At 34.6% G+C, this 15,708-nt stretch overlaps 2 protein-coding genes across 2 annotated transcripts; both read left to right on the forward strand.

Annotated features, from left to right (window-relative positions):
• The first annotated feature begins 1,520 nt into the window (after positions 1–1,520).
• Positions 1,521–8,331, forward strand: LOC146158174 (uncharacterized). Its single transcript, XM_083383851.1, has 9 exons — positions 1,521–1,645; positions 2,152–2,292; positions 3,325–3,439; positions 3,922–4,026; positions 4,233–4,266; positions 5,183–5,279; positions 6,543–6,667; positions 7,341–7,438; positions 7,883–8,331. Exons 1-9 carry the CDS (start codon positions 1,521–1,523, stop codon positions 7,988–7,990), a joined length of 948 nt encoding a protein of 315 aa, XP_083239977.1. The 3' UTR covers positions 7,991–8,331.
• A 1,010-nt stretch (positions 8,332–9,341) lies between these two features.
• Positions 9,342–13,013, forward strand: LOC146158175 (fibroleukin-like). Its single transcript, XM_083383852.1, has 8 exons — positions 9,342–9,465; positions 9,951–10,040; positions 10,118–10,156; positions 10,837–10,931; positions 11,256–11,352; positions 11,712–11,808; positions 12,155–12,289; positions 12,836–13,013. The coding sequence occupies exons 1-8, from the start codon at positions 9,345–9,347 to the stop codon at positions 13,011–13,013; spliced, it is 852 nt and encodes a 283-aa protein (XP_083239978.1). The 5' UTR covers positions 9,342–9,344.
• The last annotated feature ends 2,695 nt before the right edge of the window (positions 13,014–15,708 follow it).

The following is a 15,708-nucleotide window of genomic DNA, read 5'->3' on the forward strand; positions in this document are numbered from 1 at the left end:
AGAATAAAACTTAGTTTCAATCCTAGAATACCTTCTTGTTTTACTGTGGTAATCGGTCTAATTTTCTTAAAAAAAGCGTTTTAAAATGTACAATAATAGAGTAAATTAGTGTTTTTTTACACAACGTTGAATGTTCAGTACTACCATTGTTTAACTCCACAGTTTACGCGTTTTTATCACTGAAACGTCGTTAGACTTGTGAATAAATAGTTTAAAAACAATGGAACACATGTCCCCTAGGCCTGACATAAAATCACTTTAAATTGAACAAATATTTGTCACAATTACAATATGAATAAAAGTAAGCCAGTTACTCGGACTCGCCACTCGTATTTTGCATAGACCAGCGGAGTCACAGCTGGATTTCTGGACAGCCTGCGAGTTTTGGGCCACAAGCAGGATTTTCAGTATAAATTCTGTGTGTTGCGTTTGTGCATCGAACGTTTTTCACCACTTTTTTTAAACACAATTGACAGTCAGAGATACTACTACGCCTCATGTGTACGGTTTAGTGATAAAGGTGTTACTTTGAAAGCCAGCGCCTATACTGTGCTGTGCGCCCCAGAAAAAAGTGAGTCTACAAAAAGTCCGAAGCTGTGTGTCAGTAACAACTCTAGCTTTATGTTGCCTTTTCTGTATCGAGAAAATTCTGGCGAGACGAAACATTTATTTTATGAACAAGGAGACATTTATCGTGTGGACGGATCGGTTGCTTAAGTTTTGGCTCTGTTTTTTGCATATTGTAACTAGGAAACAAAGAAACTATTTTGAAGATTGTTTTATGTAGCTTTAAATCAAAAATATTTACTTGTTGGCTAGTTAGTTAGAGGTTAATATGGCTGAATATTGAAATTTATGTTCGCTAAAATGTTGCGTGTTAGATAGTTGAAGCAAAAACAAGGTTTGTGTAAAAAATCAGCACATTAGCGGAATACTTCCTGAGATATTATACTCCGAAATATTAAACGCGTCAATGTCGCCAAAGTCAAACTAGAAATTTTGAAACTAAAATGTATGCACGAGGAAGCACATAAATAAGACTTGTTATTTAAATCAGTGCTTTTTCACCGGGTGTATGCCCCAGGGTGTACCAGAATTGTTAAATGGTGTACCGCATTGATGGGGTGTACTAGGGTGTATAAGATACCGCATGACAATAAGCATATGATTAGATATCATAATAAATAAACAGGTTTAATTATTAGCAGACTGGCCTGGGTGTACAATTTATGGCAGTTCGCACAACAAGTATTTAAGCGTAATTGGCTTGTAAGATACTATATTATATTTGCGACATCATAACCAAATATTTATCTTGATAATCGTTAGTGTGGGGTACCTACTAGCTCTTTGTAACGGTTAATAGTTCTCTTTGCAGCAAAACAGAGTGTATGCTATTAGTTTAGTGAATTGTGTGGACCGGGGTGTACAGGTGCTTCAGTAAACATAAAAGTGTGTACTGTTCCAAAAAGGTTGACAAGCACTGATTTAACTGTTTATATGAATAAAAACGAAATAGGATGGGCCCTTGGAAAAACCCTTCGGTGATGACTGAAGAATACCAGCTACAATGCGAAATTACCTTAGAAGACCTCAGCGTGAGAAAAGCGGTTATGAAGTGTATCAAGGGAGACTTTTCAAAAAAGTAGGTGCCATAGAGTCATGCCTACGTGACAGAGATAGATTTATTAACTTTTACAAATTTATTAAATTTACAAAATGCGATTTAACAGTGTTGCAAACAAGTCATTTTGAAATGACTTGAGTCCACGTCATGTCTTTTCGAGCAAGTCAAACTTTAAAATATAACATAACCGCAACACATATGTTACCAAGCAAATTGTTGAATGTGCAAAAATTAAAACAAATAAGTCAATTTTATAAAAAAGCTTAAAGAAAACACTTTATTTCAGGGTGACTTATATCTTTTTTACCTAAGTCAAGTCAAGTAATTTTGCCCAAAAGACTTAAGTCAAGTCAAGTCAATTAAAAACAAAAAAGTCATTACAACACTGCGATTAATAGAGTATTTTTTGAAAACAACTGAAATGTAGGTGTGCGTATAAGGTCTTGTAAGTCACAAAAAAGAAAAAGTTTTAAAAAACATAGATAAGAAAATAAAGATTGTCGTCGCTCTTAATTGCTTCAAAGCGTATTTTTATACAGATCACAACGGTTGAAGCTGATTAAAAATGAAGCAAAGATACTTTCCTACATTGAGGGTGAGCGGTCGGAATTTTTCTACAACATTATAAAGTTTTACGGTTATGCCAGTCGAGCTAAACTTTTCAGGTAAGAAAATAAACAACAGGTAAGTTGCGTATAAGTTGTCCGGCAAAATTTTAATAGCGTTTGAATTTGGATTAATAGAGTCATTTTCTACTTTGTACTAGTCAAGTCATTTGAAAAATTGCCCTAGTCAAGTCCCATTCAAGTTATTATTAGAGCAAGTCAACTTCAAGTAACAAGTCAAGTTAATTGGCACAAAAATAAAACGTTAAACGATTAAAATTGGTAACCTAGTCGGCGTATGAGCCAAACCACTCCTATGTGCCGAACCGTTTAACGTGAAAAATTTGAGATAGTCATTTTCTACTTATTACAACACCTGAAAAATGAGAAATTTTGACAAATGTTGACCTAACTAAATTTATTTTAACAAATTTTGACCTATTTGTAATACATTGATTTAAACGACGCATTGTTGTATACAGTATCTCTGTAGCGTCTTGGCGTCACCCGTTACTTGTTTTTAATGTTTTACTGACAACCAAAATCAGCTATTTTTTCGGGTTTATGCAAATTTTTTAAAATTCTTATTTGATATTTTGAGCATATCCCAACAACAAGTCAAATGGCCGCCATATTGAAATACAACGACCTAGCATATTATAGAAATAATAAATGGGATAATTGTAAACTACCACTGCAAAAAAAACACTAATTACTTTTTGATACATTTGTCCAAATCAGAGATGCACAATTCTCTGAGCAAGTTCAAGCTTAACCAAATGCTTTAAACCAGGCCTGTGTGCTTAATTCTGTTTACGTAATGGTATATTGCTCTGACCAACATATATCGAGTTGCAATGTTTTTATCTGTATATCAAAACTAAATTTAATAAAATTTCAAACTGAACTACTATTTCTAGAAACTCATTACAGATTTCGTGCATTTTGTAAACGATTTGGGCTTAAATAATTTTGACACATTTTGACCTAACGTATAAATTTCGACAAAATTTAAAAAAAAAAACGTCAAAAAATAATTGCCCTAGTATCATGAATGCAAATCAAAAGCATTATTTTGTTCCTTTTTCATAGGGTGTACCTAGAGGGTGGAACTATGTACAACTGCGAAGAACACATTGTGCAACTGTCCCATAGTAATCTCCCCGTACAGATACTTGACCAGTTTAAGAGCAGTGTAGTGCATGGTGTAAGTATAAAGTTGCAAGTAGCCTTTCTAAAATGTATTAAACCTTGAAAGCAGCGAAACAAAAACTGGGTTCATGTAGGCTGCTTGAAATCAAAATATGTAATCAACACCAAAAACAAAATCAAGCGTTACAACTCTACTTAAATTTTTCTTTTCACTTAATTTACCATATTGTTGGTGTGGAATGAATATAAGAATATATTCTTCATACCAAATTACGACATCAAATCTTTTTACTCTCGTTCAATGGAAAATATTTTATAATCTTATACGCTTTACGGTTCTTTAGACATGATTAATTGGCTATAAATATAAAATACGATATAATATACTGTATGACGACACATGCTTACAGTAATCCGGAATTAGTGAATGAAAAGGTTTGAAATCAAATCCTTATTCGTTCGAACAAAATAAAAGTAATAAATTTAATAAACCAACTTTATAACTTATGGTTTTACAACACAATTGCTCCATTATAGATCCTGGACGCAATGCAATTTCTTCATAGTCTCCAACCGGGAGTTTGTAACCTCAACCTGACCAGCAAAACTATCTCCATCACTGCTCTGGATCTTGTGGCAAAGGTGACACTGCTCAAATATATCTCATTTATACACTTCAGTGTGGGATTTTTATATTATTTCAAAACTATAAAAAATGTTAAAAAAATTTAACTTGCATTCCCTACGACCTTTGGTCAACGAAAGCAATTCATTGTAATACATTTTTGGCCTTGTTGAATGCGTATTTAAATAAGTTATGCTACACGAATAACTATAATATTTTATAGGTGGCGTCGTTTGAGTACGCCGTCTTGGATAACGGTAAGAAAGTTGCATTTTGTTTTACTCCTATTATCTTCTTATATGAACACTGAAAAACTATAAATTTATCAAAAAACACAAAGCCTTTGTAAATAAATAACGATGTGTTCGTCACCTAATACGAAAGCGCAACAGTTTAATAAAAACAATTTAGACTGTGAGTTCAGTCTACAGAAAAGCTTGCGTTTACAAGAAACGGCCTAAATCCAGTGTTTTTGTGTTCTGTTTAAGGCAGTGGTTCTCAACCGCAGGTCCGCGGACCGGTGCGGGTTCGCGTCAACTTTCCTGCCGGTCCGCCAAATATATTACAATCTTAAATCTCAACTACAAAATGCAAGATGTTGAAGGCTTGTCCAACAAATTTAGAACTTCGCCAGCTTCGTAATTTGCAACAGTGACATCGTGACGTAACAAAGATTTAATGGTCTACTTTGGATTTTATCGTACTACACAATACAAGTGTTGTGCCCAACTGTTTAAAAGTAGGCTACAGATCGTTTAAGTCTTAAATTTTAGGACCAGTTGTATGTGAAAAACTCTAATAGAACCACGTATAACACGGATGATATAAAAGAGACAGCAGCAAATTGCTCATTGAATTTAAGTTTCCATTGTTTGCTTTTAAGTTATACTTTTTTCATATTTGCATTTTGGGTTGATTTTGATTTTTGAAGGTCCACCGGTCCGCAAAATTTGTTTTAAAATTTTTACCGGTCCGTAAGATAAAAAAGGTTGAGAACCACTGGTTTAAGGAATGTAATACAAAACCATAAAACGCGGTGGCTAAAAATACAAAACCAAGAATAGAACACTGGAACAGCCATAAAATTACTGAATGGTTTTATTTTTCAATGTTTCCGCAAAAAGTTATGACCATCATCAGTGTGTGATTGAATTTTGTATCTACTATTCAAAGGTGTTCCAAACATTCCACCAAACACCGATCACCTTCCACCTGAAGCCAAATCAGAAGAAAAACCAAAAGTTGTGGGGAAAAAGTGGGACGAATACAGGTGTGAATGGTTCATACACCTAACCCCCCAAAATTTCGTTTAACATATAGCAAAGAACTGAGTTTATAAACTCGTTAATAATAAATGACGAAACTAAGAAATATTGTGCTTTGCTGAATTATAAAATATATTATTTTTAATTCAATGACTTATTACTATGAAGTATACATAGTCATGTATACCTAAACAGTGTTGTAATGTGCACTTAAGTCACTGATTCTAAATTGACTTGACCTACATCTTTTGGACAAAATAACTTGTCTTGACTTAAGTGTTTCGGAAAAATTAATTGGGTTGAAATAAAGTGTTTTCATTAAGAAATTTGGTTATTTATGTGTTGCACATAAAACAAATTGCTTGCAATATGTTGCGTTTTTTTGTTATTACTTAGTTATGTTATTAATCATAATCGAACTAGTTTACCAATTTTAGTAGTTTAACGTTCAGTTTTTATGACAAGAACTTGAAATTGACTTGCTTTAATTATGACTTGACTTGTTATTTATTCAAAAAGTCTTGACTTCAACTTAAGTTATTTTAGAAATGTTTTGGCTGGGACCTAATAATTTTAAAATGACTTGTTTACAACACAGCACCTAAACTATAACAACTTTTCTGCCAATTTTGTCTACAAATACATATATTTCATTAGTCTCGAAACTCGTTAAAGTTAGACTTACAGAAGTTATACTGTGGTAATCAGTGTTGTAAACAAGTCATTTTGAAATGACTTAAGTCCCAGTCAAGTAATTTGTAAAATAACTTAAGTCCAAGTCAAGTCTATTTGAATAAATAACAAGTCAAGTCCCAGTCCAAGTCATCAGTTGCGCAAGTCAAGTCCCAGTCAAGTCATAATTAGAGCAAGTCAACTTCAAGTCACGTTCTTGTGGTAAAAATAAAACGTTGAACTATTGGAATTTTTAAACTCGTACGATTATGAGCAATAACTGAACTAAAAAATGAGAAAAAACGCAACTTATAGCAAGCAAATTGTTTTATGTGCAAACATTTGGATAAATAGCTCAATTTTATTAAAAAAAGACTTACAGAAAGCACTTCAATTCAACCTAAGTAATTTGCCCAAAAGACTTAAGGCAAGTCAAGTCATTTGCCCGAAAGACTTAAGTCAAGCCAAGTCATTTGAAAACAGTGACTTAAGTGCACTTAAGTCAAGTCATTGACTTAAGTCATTACAACACTGGTGGTAATAATCCAGCTTTTACAAAGCATACTTCATATTTTCTGTTTTTTCCCAATTTAAAGCTTTGGAAAATTCTTGGAATGGATGTTCGTAACCAATGGCAACAAAGAAAAGATGGACTCTGATACGAGACGAGTTATGACCGATGTTCTGTCCCTCGATCCGCAGGAACGCCCTACTTTCGACGGTCCTAACGTCTAATTTCGCTATAGTCGTCTAGATATGCGTTGGGCAGTAATTTGTACCCGATTGGAAATGGGCTGCGCATTTCTTTATCCACAAAACACTAATAATCCTATTTAATAGATCAAAGACCAATTTATAATTATTATTAATTTCTTATTTGTTTTCAATTGTTAGTTCAGCAAAACACTAATAATTCATTTGTAATATCAAATACCAATTCATGAAAAAGATTTATTTTGTATTTTGTTCAATGTTTATTTCAACAAAACACTAATAATCCATTTGATACATCAAATACAAATATATGAATATTGAAACTATTTTTTTCTTAATTTAATGTTTATTTCAACATCTTCTTGCTGTATTTAGGCGATCTATTCAGGTGGCCAAGAAATGCATAAAAAGTATTTTTAGTTTTATTCAGCATCTACTTTCTGCTTCGAAAAGACAAGTTTTTATCATAGCGTTTCCGCGAATTGCAATAGTAACTCCAACGGTCAACATAAAACTTATAAACAACTTAAAAAAAATTGGTAATTTTGAGTTATATTTTAAATTTGTCAATTTTTACGACTCCAGCCATAGAAGATTTTTAGATGAATAATAGTATAAAACCAAAATCAAATCAAGTGGTTTTCACTCTGCGCATTGGATTTATATTTTTTATTGCACAGAACTCAAAATTCAACTTTCTCAGCATCGCTTGGAAATGACGACGCTTGACAGCGACCGAACGTCTGTTCTGGCGATGTGCAAAGTTGCAGCATCACAAGTAAAAACTTTTATTTTAAAACATATGGTTGGATTCTATTGCAATCATTTTAATATTAGGAATATGCAATACTTGGATTCCGAATCCTGATATGTTAAGGCAAAAGTCCGCCTTTGTTTTTTAATTTGAAAGGTACAAAAAAACTTCCATAATTAAGTCACATTTGGTTTAGAGTTAAAAGAATTAGCTTCCTATACCCAAGTTGCTAATTAACTATTTTCTGACTTTATCTCAATTACTTGCATTGTATCGCCAACCACAGCTAAAGTGGTAATACCAACTAAATACCGTATCGTCCCAGATACCATCGATAACAGGTTTATCGATACTTTGACTAGGTATCTTGATGTCGTCGACCGTTTCGATATTTTCGGACATCCCTACTCAAAATATTGACTTTTCCAAGATGTTTATTATACAATGTTCACAAATTGTTTCTAACAGGAAGTAAGAGAGGTTGCAGGATCAGTAGAGGAATTCCCAGAAGTTTCAACTAAAGCCCAACCTATTCCTCAAGTAAGCTGTTGGACGTTTTACCTTAACACTGAATGATTTCATACTCTTGCACATTGAATTATTTGTTCCTGCATAAGATATAGTGGAAGTTACAGCACCAACGCTGCATTAATAGTGATTTACAATGTCCATTTTTTTATTTGACTTTACTATAATAGCTTCATATGCGGTTAATGGTTAGTTAACATTTTTCATAAAAGAGAAATTCTTATGCAAAAGCGCAATATTCATAGGGACAAAACTTAAAAAATAACGTATGGCCCTACAACCAGTCTGTAAGTGGTCTTTTTGACACAGTTAAGCTGCCCGCAACAAAGTTAAGGTTTGTTTTTCGAGAGTGTACGAAAGGGGTGGAGGTATGTTCCTTTTTCGTAGTTTATTCCGACCCAACATTTTAAGCAAAATGTTCAGCGGTTAGGTACTGGGTAGGATAAACAAAAATTGTTGATATTGTAATGTGGTACTGTAAGCCTAATATATGTTATCCAGGTTTTAGGTCGAAAATTTGATTTAGCAATAACTCATGGTTTAGTTTGAATTGATATATATTTTTGTGAAATTATTTTTTTAAGATAAAGAACACTGCATTTGACCATAGTTATTAGCTGAAATTCCTGTATTAATTTGGCATCGGATCGGCAGCGATACCCCTCATAGCAGTGTTTCTTAACCCCCTTCGGTCGCACCGTTTGATTTGATTGAGTTACCTACTGCAGTGGTTTTATATGTCTAGATTAATTAAGACGGGTTCTGAGAATGATTTTTCCTAATTTGAGAATATTGTGGATACAAACACATGGCCAATGTTAATTCGATTCTTACGGGTTAATGCTAATTTCTTATGTTTTGTTTTTGGCTTCTATGTTATATTTAGACTTTACCTTTTTTCTAACTTTTTTTCTCCGTGAGGGCTCAGCTACCTCAGGGGTAGTGGGGTCAGCAATTTGCTACTCCCCTTTGGTTTGGGCTCATGTCGCCGCAATCCCTAGAAGAGGTCACTTTTGTATTCTAAGAAGGCTTACTACTCATGAGCGTCGAAGTAAAGTTGGACATAAGTAGGAAAGACACGCACGGTTATGTAGCGCGCAGAATACAATCACCATTCTAATATAAACTAATAATTACCGCGCCTTAGGAACGCTAGCGAAATACCAACGCGTGTAAAAGGCGTGCATGCTGCTGGGCAATATACTCATAGAGTGCGACAACCAAACACAGGGTACGAATTACTACAATGGTCGAACCTCATGACAGTTACAATCAACGGAAAGCTAAGAATGACTAGGACTTAAGGCACATCCGCTTTCTTACCAATGAGAATCCGTGCGGCGCGATGACGTATATTTCACCGTTTGATAAATGTTGATTTTGTCACGGTCAGGAAGAACTAATGGAACACGATAGAGACGAAGGGGCAAACAATAGAATAGCGAACGTGCGACGCCGCGGGCCCGTGAGAGAGGATGACAACTTTGGGCCCCCAATGCGTCCCATTGATGGAGTTGGCTGGAGTAAGTATCCTTTGCAATCCTCCTGTATTGTATAAATCATCTTCGTCCAATTGTAAACATTTTGAAATAGGTGAATCGAAAGAATAGCACAAAATTACCCAATTATACAAGTACATGATTTAATGTATTTTAGTATATTTAACACGGTTTCAATCTCCAAGTAAATTTGACCCAAAGTTGTGGAATAATAATAATGTCCAAAATTAAACTTCTAATGCCCGAAAAAATTTAATGTTATAAGCCAATTTCAATTAAAACTAAAATACTTTTAATTGTGTATCACATTAGGAAATATCATACATCAGATTAAAAATTGCCAATATTTTTTTGGAGATATTTAATAGTTTCTCTGTAGCTCACAATTAACCCAAATGTTGATTTGTTACGTCTATTGGTATAATTTCTGTAATAAAACATTTATTAGAGAGTTAAATGCTTGTACAAGTTGCTCTTTAAATTGATGAGATTGATTTGATTTTATTTAGGTCGCAAGAATATTCTGCTGCTTTCAGTCACTGTTGTGGTTGGGGCTGTCTTAGTTGGATGCGGTGTTAAACTGGTTGTGGAAAGCGTGGGTGAGATAACTTAACACCAACATTGTAAAATAATAAGATATTTTATGCTAAAATTAGTAACCTTTTTATTATTATAGATCGCGAGCAGTCTGAATATAAACAGCTTTTCATAGAAGGTAACAAAATACGTTTGTTTTTCATTCTTCGATAAAACAGCGTTGGACATATGGAAGTTGTTTTTGCAACAGCCTACTTTACACACGTTTTTCCTTGATTTCGTGGTAGTTTATGTTTAGTGCGACTCTTTAATCAAATCCCATAGGTGTAATCCTTTCAAACCATTAAAATAGAATTATTTTAAACAATAACATTTAGCTGTCGTTTGCAGAATTATTGCTGGGACGGTCTCTTTGAACTAACTATAAGCACTAAACATAATGGATTAGTCACACGTTACAAGCTATGGACTCGTATTGATAGTTGAAATGCTAGAAGTCTTAATTCATTAACGTAGGCCTTATTTACTTTTAAAACGCGTCGTCTCTTCCCTTTTGCAAAAGAACTACTACTTCTTAACAAAGTTATCGTTTTAAAAAAATGTGTGCGCTATTTCTTATCTAATCATATTCAAATTTAACCAAAAAACGACACTGTTTTCAACGTTAATTTTAATATCGTAGTCAAAACAAACCATCTCAATAATAATATCATTTAGTCGAAACGAACCGCACTGGTCGTTTGGGTGGAGTCCGTCAATAACCCAATTGCCTTAAATAATAAAAGCATGCATCACCCTTGGGATATTGACAATACTAAATTTTTGCGTTTCCCTAAAAACCGGTAACTCGTTGTTCAGCCCTAAATGCTGTTTCGTCTTGCACCGAACCTGTTGAATACAACAAATTTGTCCTAAAATCTGGAAAGATTGCTTACTGCAAAGATGGATGGACGGTAAGTTGAATGTGATAACTTTAACTCTTATTAATTATTCGCATTAAATTCAAATTGAAATGGGGGAAAAGCCGTTTTTGAAAAAAGATAAAAAATAAATCGGACTAGAATAACCAATAAACAAGTTTAGACAGCAACTTAGTTTATTGTTGGTAACAACAGTTTACGAAAATATAATTATGGTAATAACTTATTATAAAGGGCCTGAATTGAAATGCCGCTCAAGTAGGTTTTTCCTTACGTTTTGCTGCATAGTTTATTGATACTATATATATATATGCCTTATAAATAACGTTCACCTGTAATTTTTGTAATTTGTTGTAGATTTTACAAATAAATAATAATTCGGACTACTTAGCAAAAGGATCCTGGAAAGAGTACAAGAACGGCATCAATGCTTTACGAAAAGGATTTTGGCTCGGTTTGTATCTTGATTATCTGAAAGTATATTCGTCTATTCTGTTTAGTACACTGAAAACCATCGCAGACTCACCGAATCTGTCGATCATTGATGCAAGCAGGACAGGCTAGAAAAACAACTAGGCTGCAGTGAGGTTCGAATTCATGAATGTAGTAAGGTTTATGGTTGTTTCTCGACTCGCTCCTCCATGAGCCTTTGTAGCTCAGTTGGTATGGCCGGAGGTCGTGAGTTCGAACCTCACTGCAAGCTAGTTGTTTTTTTTAGCCTGCCCTGCTTGCATCATGGATCAACAGATTCGGTGAGTCTGCGATGGCTTTCGGTGTACTAATTATACGTAAGCCGTAATCGTTTTTGTGAAGGCTTGGAAGCGGCTCACGTACTTACCAAAAGCAAAAGATGCCAAATGCGAATCGACTTGTGGGACTTTAATGGTGACTCCGCATATGCCGAATACAGGTCACAATAGTTTTGTTAGAATGTTCTTACTTTTCTTAAAGCAAAATTTTACCTTGTACCTATAATTTGTCATGGAGTGTGAAAAACAAACAAACAAAAACGAAAAGCTGCTTGGTGTGTGCAGGCATGTAAATCAAGAAAAACGAATTTTTTTAACTATAGTATCCATTTTATATTTCAAGTTTTTTTCTTGCTTTGATTCGTAATTTTAATTATTCCTGTCCGCTTTTTAATTTTTATTTTATTTTTTTTGCCGGGCATCAAGAATAACAAGTAGATATTAAAATTGCTATTTAGTTGTTGCGGTGTTCCATGCTTCCCAAATAAGTTCCCGCCTATTTTTCAGTCATTTGTGGATCGGGTCGGAGTCGGACAGCTATCGACTTCACGTTAGTGGATACCATGGAACTGCTGGAGATAGCTTAACACACAACTCAAATAACCGGGTCTTTTCTGCACACAACAAATACAACTACGATGAGTATGTGTTCTGTTTCTGGACGTCTTGAAACGTAATTATTTTAAAAGTTTCTCGTGAGAGAAAGGTCCACTTAAACTAATAATACACCCTTCATCAGGGTTCTTAAACTGGGACTGTTGACCTCTTATGGGCCAAGTTAAAGTCTTTAAGTGTAATATTAAAAAATGGATCTGCGAATAAAATTGATACTTTATAGGGGTACGTGTAAGTTTAAGAACCATTTTATTTGTTCTTGTTTAAGCTGCTCTATTTCCAAAAACAATTTGTAGGCCTTGATCTTCCGACTGCGTAAACTTCATATAACTTAGTGTTAGTTTAAAATAGGAACCTAAATATCTATAATTTAGTTGAATGTTGTATAGAACGGAACGAATCATATAAAATGAATAATTTCAGTCTACATTTTTGTTAATGGGTTCAACAACTGAGTTTTTTTTTAGATGGAAAGAATTAAACTTTCAGTACATACAACGAACTATTATGCGCCTTGAATAAAATCAAAGCTTTACCAGTCATAGGTTGTTTGGATGTGAATATTGATTGCAGTTCATGGACAAACTGCGCAAATCAACTAGAAAGCGGATGGTGGTACGGGGATTGTGCTACTGGGCGTTTGAATGGAAACACAACAACTGACACAACGGACGGAAAAGCTGCGTCATGGTGGTCGTGGAAGAATAGAGTGGGAGGAATCAAAACCACACAGATGTTAATAAAGTGCTAGATAAAAAAAAGCCTTTTCCTTATTTATATTTAGACTTCATTTAGCTTTACATTTTTCGACATGAAACAAGCAGGTTTCTTAGGCTAACTTTTATGATGTCAATTAATTACGTCTATCCTAGTAATGTCATGCCTATGATCCACGCAAAACAATTTTTTTTAGGGGTAGGCCTACGCGTTAAAAAAGTTTAAAGAATTTCCTGCTCTAGACCAATGTTTTACTATCAGCAGGCAAAGCAACTTTGTTTGCGACGAATAATGCAAAACCCATCGACTAACTTCAACACAGAAAAAAAAAAACATTTCCACCAGGAAGTGTGGCAATAATTTGCTGGTTCAGCAATGAACCTGGCAGTCGGGCACTGCAAAGCAATTTGATTATTTTACAAAAAAAAAAAAAAATTGATAAAAATAAAGTTAATTCTTTTTTTTTTAGGTTAAAATAAAAATGACCCTAGTCATGAATCACTGCTTTAAACTGTCGTTCTGCTGTAAAAGGCCATAAAGACTTAATATCGCAAATTAAAGTTGGAATTTCAGTTCTAATTTAAGTGACAATAGAAGGTGACTGTGCTTAAAACCAAAGCAATTTTTAGCCTAATTTCTGTGAAAACATACTTCATTTTATTTCTTGTTTGGCCACAGAATGAAGGTCATTCGGTATCGTATCGTGATACCCGCTGCCCAAATATCGGGGAGCGAAATCGCAACATAATACGTGGTATCGGAACAAGTTTTTCAGAAGTGAGATAGGTAATGTAGGCACAACTCTAACTCAAATCTAAACTCTAACTTAAAACCCTAACTCAACTCTAACCCTAACTCTAAAAACTCTTACTCAAACTCTAACTTAAAATGTGCGCACATTTTGAAGGCATTTTAAACATGTTCGCATCCCCGTCTCCCTATATGAAACCAATGCAAGTTCCGTTACCGACCATTAGGCCTACGTCAGTATTTATGTTGTGTGGGAATTCCGTTCTGATTAGTAGAAAAAACGTCAAAGCTGGATATCCGGAGCCCTGCCGGCGATAGTGTCCTATTTAACTGTTTAGAACTTTCAATACAAAAGATTTTAAGAAAATATTATTACAACTGACGATTCTTTCCTCGGCGACTTTACCAAAAGTTACTTAATCACCAACATTTTGAATTTGTGTCAGAGTAGAGTTATCGCAGACTCGTTTTTAGTTGGTTCAAGTTACATTGCCCTCGCGAACGCGATTGTTGTTTATAAGTAGACCGCTTCTATACAAAGCGATCTTACCTTACAGCAGCGCTTCTAAACCGGTTCCCAACGCAAAGTTACAGGTGCGCGTGCGCCGCGGGCAAGTAGCAGAACTATTGAAATCCTTTTTTATATAATTTTGTTCTTTTTCATTCCGTTTAGACTAGAGCAAGGGTCTCAAACTCAAATTGCTCTGAGGGCCAAATGAGTACGCGAAAAATGCCCAAGGGCCGCAATTCACAATAAAATTTCAACCATTAAGAACCCATAATAAGAACACAATAAAATATAAACACATGTAGGCTGATTTTAGGCTATAGTTATTTTTTCTGGCTACTTTACTGGCAGCGTTTTTCAAGGACAAGGATCTCGATATTGGGCTTTAAATTGTCAGCAGAAACAAATCTTAGAGTTGCTTGCAGATGTGGACTGCCTAATATTGGCAAAGAAACTTATTTTTTTGCAAAATGCTGGTTTCAGTTGTTTAACTTTTTATTTTTTTACTTTGCCCTGGTAAGCATCTTATTTATCGCGGTGCATTGTTTCGAAGGGTAACTCCTTGCTATACTTCTTCATAACAGCGATCTTCTGCCGGCAAATAAGGCAATAACTAGTACCTCTGACCGCGGTGACACAATATAACTCCTCCCACTTATCTTGAAAAACTTTTTTTTTCGTCTGTGATTTTTCTTATTTTTGAAGCAAAAGACAAGTGTAATTTAGATTTTTAAGCTATAGAAATTTATTCAATACTAGGCTAGCCTACAACTCGATAATCAATTTATACATTATGAGATGACCCAATTACACTAACACCTGACTGACGCACTTTCCAGCGTTATTGTGACAACTGTACAGATTTGAATAGGCAATGTGACGTAATAGTAGATCTTTTATATGTGGTAGCGTTTGAAAGTGATATGACAGTGAAGTTTGATGAGTATAGTTTTTTAAATCTGATAAAAAAAGATATGTGGCACTTAAATATTGTCAAATACTTGAAAATCCAAAATTCCGACACGGGCTGCACAAAACGTTCTCGCGGGCCGCGTGTTTGAAACCCTTGGACTAGAGCAGTGATTCTCAACCTTTTTTAGAGCAAGAGCCGCATTTCAAACCTAATGTTTGCAAGGAGCCGCATAAAAAACAACAGTAGGCATATAATCAAAAAACATTAAGAAAGCAACAAGAAAACAACAAATATACATTACGCTAGCCTAGGCTAACTAATTAACACTGTTTGCCATAGCTTGTCGATCAGGACTAAATATATTGTGACGTAACAAACCCACAAATTAAGAGCCGGATGGAAGTACCCGATAACATCAGTACTTCGTACTAGGAATCCTTGCTGATACAATTCATTAACTCTTGATTTCTCTTACTTACTTTGTTGCAATTCTGCTACTTCTAACTAATTTTTCACTCGGTTAGAGAGCCGCAAAATGTACAGCTGAGAGCCGCATGC

The sequence above is a fragment of the Ascidiella aspersa genome, chromosome 3 (assembly GCF_963924565.1).
Source record: "Ascidiella aspersa chromosome 3, kaAscAspe10.2, whole genome shotgun sequence".
NCBI classification, from domain to species: Eukaryota; Metazoa; Chordata; class Ascidiacea; order Phlebobranchia; family Ascidiidae; genus Ascidiella; species Ascidiella aspersa.